We start from the raw sequence: 5,854 nt of genomic DNA on the forward strand, positions 1-5,854 counted from the left end.
CAGGAGCTGGCCCCAGGTGAAGCCCTTCTGGCCCCAGAGGGGCTTGACGACTCAGTGGCCACAGGTGAGCCTCCTCCAGGGCCCAGTAACCCTTCGGCCTCTCCTGATCTGCAGAGGCTTAGGGCAGAGAGGCGAAGGGAACTGGTTGCCCCCAGGAGGAGTGCTCGCCTTAAGGCCAGAGGAGGCGGGGCTCCTGGGGGTCGGGACCGCCCCCGGCCTTAGAAGAGGATAAAAGCCCAGTCAGCCTGGCCCCAGGTTGCGGGAGCAACGTCATTGTTGGCTTTGGACCTTCCTGTGTTCCTGATCCCTGCTTGGCCTCCTGTTCCTGACCATCCGGTGCTCCTGTTCCCTGCTCGGCCTCCTGTTCCTGACTATCCGGTGTTCCAGTTCCCAGCTCGGCCTCCTGTTCCAGCGTACCTGTTCCCCGCCCGGCTCCCCGTCTTGGACCTCGCCCCTCTTCGTGTGGACTCTGCTTACACCCACGGTACCTTTCCCCGGGACCAGCACACCTTGGTTCTGGGTTTTAATTTCTGTGTGGTGGGTGGCTGGCTGCTTTTGTATTTTTTGGGTTTGAAGCACATCACTGATTTTTTTTTTCTGTTTCTGAGTTTACGAAGGTAGGAGCTGTGCTGCCATGGGACCCAAGAAGACTGCTGCTGCGGTGGCCGGCGAGAGGAAGAAGGAGAAGGTGACGCTGGAAATGAAGAAGGAGATCATCTGGAAGCACGACGGCGGAATGTGTGTGACGGACATCGCCAGGGAGTACGGCAGGAACCCATCGACCATCGGGACCATCCTGAAGATGAGGGAGAAGATCCTGGCGACTGATGCAGCCAAGGGAGTCACCAGGATCGTGAAGAACCGCCCAGCTGTCCTGGAGGAGGTCGAGAAGTTGCTGCTCATCTGGATAGAAGAGAAGCAGCGTGCAGGGGACACAGTGTCTGAGGCCGTCATTTGTGAGAAGGCCAAGGCCTTGCACGCTGACCTCATCCGGGAAAAGCCAGGAACCTCAGCCGAGCCAGAAGTCTTCAAGGCTAGCAGAGGTTGGTTTGACCGGTTCAAGACAAGATCTGGCATCCACAGTGTGGTCAGGCATGGAGAGGCTGCCAGTTCTGATGTTCCTGCGGCTGAAGACTTTGCAGCGGAGTTCCTGGAGGTTGTGACGACGGAGGGCTACGTTCTGCAGGCAGAGACTGCGCAGGAGCAGGCCTCACTGGAAGAGGAGGAAGCAACTGAGGAACGGCTGTCCTCCGAAAGACTGAGGGACATTTGCCAGAAGTGGATGGAGGTGCAGACTTTTGCAGATCTACACCACCATGAGAAGCACGTGGCACATGACGCTGGGAACTTTTATGATACGAGGGTCATGTCGTCTTTCAGGGAGCTGCTGAAAAGGCGGATAAAGCAGCAGACTATGGACAGGTTCTTGACCAAGAAGCAAAGAGTGGAAGAGGAGCCTTCTTCGAGTGGTCCCCCAGAGTCTTAGAAAATGTACTGTACACTTTGTTGATTTTTAAATGTTTTTCTGTCATGTTTATAAAGTTAATTTATTTTCCCTTCAATTTTTGAACTGCTCTTTACAGTATGTGTGACTTTAAAGAGCAGTTAATAAACTGTTGTTGTACCAAATTTGGCTTTGTTTGGACTTTTTTTGACCATAGGAACGCATTAATTGATTTTCAATGCATTCCTATGGGATTTCGTGCTTCGCAAGACGAAAAATTCGCTAGACGACAAAAATTGCGGAACGAATTAATTTCGTCTTGCGGGGCACCACTGTAAATTAGGGAAATTTCCTTGAGAGAATGAGTATGTAAAGATAAATTTGCTCTAAAATGCTGGTTAATTATCTTCCCTTTTCAAATTGCAAACAGATGTTGCAAACTGAACAGAGAGGGAGTGCAAAATGGGCAGATCCATGCACCCATGGTGTAAGCAGAAAATTTATAGAACCCAATGACAGCAACACTCATAAAGTTTAGCATTATTCATGCCTGACTTTACCTTTGTGGAAACAGAAATAGAGACATGTAATGAATGGGGAACGGAATTCATAACACAGTGAAGCAGATGAAAAAAAAGCATTTTCTAAAGGGAGGTTAGAAAATACTCCCCCACCCCCCAGGTCAGATGAGAACATTAGTCCAACATCCTCTTTTCACAGTGGCCAACTAGATGCTTACAAGAAACCTGCAGCCAGGATCTGAGCGCATACAGAAACACACAACATTTGACTGCAGAGGGAGCCCAACATACGTTTCAATTGGATGTATTGCCATTGTGTTTCACTAGTTAATCCATACTTTACTTGCAAAGTCTTCTATTCCACAAATTTGTAATTTTCATCAATTAAGGGATTTAATGTCAAAATACCTTTTTTCATCCAATTTTGCCAAATTATTACTTGATTTCCATTTTTTTAATTTTGGGTTGGCCCATATTGTTAATTTCTCGTGCTGATAGGGGTCATCCTTATTATTTTTATTTATATGTTCATCCAAATTTTTATAGGTGCTTTAATAGTCTCCGGGATAATAGGATATTTCATAAAATTGGAGCCGAGTTTAGTCCACCCTACAAGAGGTTCAAAGAAACTATATTGGAGAGTAGCCCAATTGGGATTCCTGTTAACTCTCCAAAAATTAGTATTACTCAGCAGGTAGGCCTGGTGATATGGTTCCAGATTTGGGAGACCAAAACGACCTTTCTGGCTTTGTACACCACAGGCATGATCTAAATAGCTGATTTATTTTTTGGAAGTAAAATTTGGGAATATGTATTGGTAATCCTCTAAGAATGTATAAAAGCTTTGGAACGACATTCATTTTGAGGACATTAACCTTTCCCCAAAGGGAGAGGTTTAGAGGACCCCACCTTTCAATATCAAAAGAAATCTCAATTATAATTTGATTCAAATTTAATTTTACAATTTGGTCTATATCTGATGAAATCATTATACCCAGGTATTTAATAAAGTCTTTGTACATCTGAAATTGATGGTTTCTATACAATGTAGCCCTTGGCCCAATTGGTAAAATCTCTGATTTGTCCAATTTATAGAATATCCCGATATTCTGCCAAAGGTTTTTATTTTCTCCATAATTTTTGGAATTGTATCTTCTGGTTTTGTAATAAATAAAAGGATATCATCCACAAATAATACAATTTTGTAATTATCTTTGTTGTGTTTTACACCCAATCTCGTATTTGGTCTTCTTGCTATTAGCTACCACAAGACAAGGGACGTGGGTGGCACTGTGGGTTAAACCACAGAGCCTAGGACTTGCCAATCACGAGGTCGGCGGTTTGAATCCCCGCGACGGGGTGAGCTCCCGTTGCTCGGTCCCTGCTCCTGTCAACCTAGCAGTTCGAAAGCACGTCAAAGTGCAAGTAGATAAATAGGTACCACTCCGGCGGGAAGGTAAATGGCATTTCCGTGCGCTGCTCTGGTTCGCCAGAAGCGGCTTAGTCATGCTGGCCGCATGAGCTGTACGCCGGCTCCTTCGGCCAATAAAAGCGAGATGAGCGCCGCAACCCCAGAGTTGGCCATGACTGGACCTAATGATCAGGGTCCCTTTACCTTTACTTCCCACAAGACAAGAAATAGCCTCCCACTGGAAATCTCAAGAGTCAATGCCACAAGAGATTGTTGGAGGAAGAACTTAGGGACAGAGTTTGCTGCTCTCCAGCGGCACAGTGGTGATTGCTTCAAACATGTTAAAACTTGGTTAGATTTGCACCAGCCCTCATCCACGTTTAAACAAACGTTTCTCACTTAGGCAAGAACAAATCACAAGACACTTGTCTTTGCAAATAAGTGAATGCTTTATTCACAGGGTTTCCTGAAGTTACAGCAAACAAGTCTCCATCCGTCAACATGAAAATGAAGATGAAGTAGGTGCCTTACAAAAGGATTGTGCAATATTCAGGCTAGCAAAGATGCAGGCTTTAAAATCTCCCTTTTGGAGAGATTCAGTTCACTTGGTTTTTCTTCCAGCTGGGAGCCAATAGCTGCATGGCTCCTTGCTAGTTCCAGGAGGCATGAAGAGAAAAAAAACTGAGGAGGGGGGAGGGGGAGCAGAGGCTACTGAGTCCTGCTAAGCCACACCCACTTGCAACTTGAGCTCAGGGCTCAGGTTAACCCTTTTGTTAGAATCTACTATATTACAAAGAGATGTGGTATAACTCCATAAGGGATTATAGCTCTCTTGGAACCCCTAACAAACCACCTCCAAGTAATTCAAGGGAGACTAAACTCAATTCCTTTCACAAAGAATGGCTCCCCTTTTGAAAGTTTATTAAGGATGGGCGTGGATTTAGACAGCCTCCAGTGATTCAGTCATCTTCATGGCAGGGTTATTTGATGGAGTTTGGGCTTTTGGAGGTATAGATTGAGGTTGAATCCTGACAAGACAGAAGTACTGTTCTTGGGGGACAGGAGGGGGGCAGGTGTGGAGGACTCCCTGGTCCTGAATGGGGTAACTGTGCCCCTGAAGGACCAGGTGCACAGCCTGGGAGTCATTCTGGACTCACAGCTGTCCATGGAGGCGCAGGTCCATTCTGTGTCCAGGGCAGCTGTTTATCAGCTCCATCTGGTACACAGGCTGAGACCCTCCCTGCCCACGGACTGTCTTGTCAGAGTGGTGCATGCTCTAGTTATCTCCCGCTTGGACTACTGCAATGCGCTCTACGTGGGGCTACCTTTGAAGGTGACCCGGAAACTACAACTAATCCAGAATGTGGCAGCTAGACTGGTGACTGGGAGCAGCTGCCGAGACCACATAACGCCCGTCTTGAAAGACCTACATTGGCTCCCAGTATGTTTCTGAGCACAATTCAAAGTATTGGTGCTGACCTTTAAAGCCCTAAACGGCCTCGGTCCAGTATACCTGAAGGAGCGTCTCCACCCCCATCGTTCTGCCCGGACACTGAGGTCCAGCTCTGAGGACCTTCTGGCGGTTCCCTCGCTGCGAGAAGTCAAGATACAGGGAACCAGGCAGAGGGCCTTCTCGGTGGTGGCACCCGCCCTGTGGAACGCCCTCCCATCAGATGTCAAAGAGAACAACAACTACCAGACTTTTAGGAGACATCTGAAGGCAGCCCTGTTTAGGGAAGCTTTTCATGTTTGATGTATTACGGTATTTTGATATTTTGTTGGAAGCTGCCCAGAGTGGCTGGGGAAGCCCAGCTAGATGGGCAGGGTATAAATAATAAATTATTATTAATAATAATTAATAATGGAGCTGGTACACAGTTGCCCTGGACACGGATTTAACTTGTGCCTCCGTGGACAGTTGTGAATCCAAAATGACTCCCAGGCTGCGCACCTGGTCTTTCAGGGGCACAGTTACCCCATTCAGGACCAGGGAGTCCTCCACACCTGCCCGCCTCCTGTCCCCCAGAAACAGTACTTCTGTCTTGTCAGGATTCAATCTCAATCTGTTAGCCGCCATCCATCCTCCAACCGCCTCCAGACACTCACACAGGACCGTCACCGCCTTCACTGGTTCTGATTTGAAAGAGAGATAGAGCTGGGTATCATCCGCATACTGATGAACACCCAGCCCAAACCTCCTGATGATCTCTCCCAGCGGCTGCACGTAGATGTTGAAAAGCATGGGGGAGGGGACAGAACCCTGAGGCACCGCACAAGTGAGAGCCCAGGGGTCTGAACACTCATCCCCCACCACCACTTTCTGAACACGGCCCAGGAGGAAGGAGCGGAACCACTGTATGACAGTGCCCCCAGCTCCCAGCCACTCAAGACGGTCCAGATGGATGTTATGGTCGACTGTATCAAAGGCCGCTGAGAGATCCAGCAGAACTAGGAAACAGCTCTCACCTTTGTCCCTAG

General features: G+C 47.7%; 1 protein-coding gene across 1 annotated transcript; it reads left to right on the forward strand.

Moving 5' to 3' along the window:
* Positions 1-634: 634 nt before the first annotated feature.
* Positions 635-1,490, forward strand: TIGD1 (tigger transposable element derived 1; the record flags this gene model as incomplete). Its single annotated transcript, XM_081862842.1, has 2 exons — positions 635-1,117; positions 1,193-1,490. The coding sequence occupies 2 exons, from the start codon at positions 635-637 to the stop codon at positions 1,484-1,486; spliced, it is 777 nt and encodes a 258-aa protein (XP_081718968.1). The 3' UTR covers positions 1,487-1,490.
* Positions 1,491-5,854: the final 4,364 nt, after the last annotated feature.

This window comes from Podarcis erhardii (genome assembly GCF_964252035.2).
Source record: "Podarcis erhardii genome assembly, chromosome: 5".
In the NCBI taxonomy this organism is placed as follows: Eukaryota; Metazoa; Chordata; class Lepidosauria; order Squamata; family Lacertidae; genus Podarcis; species Podarcis erhardii.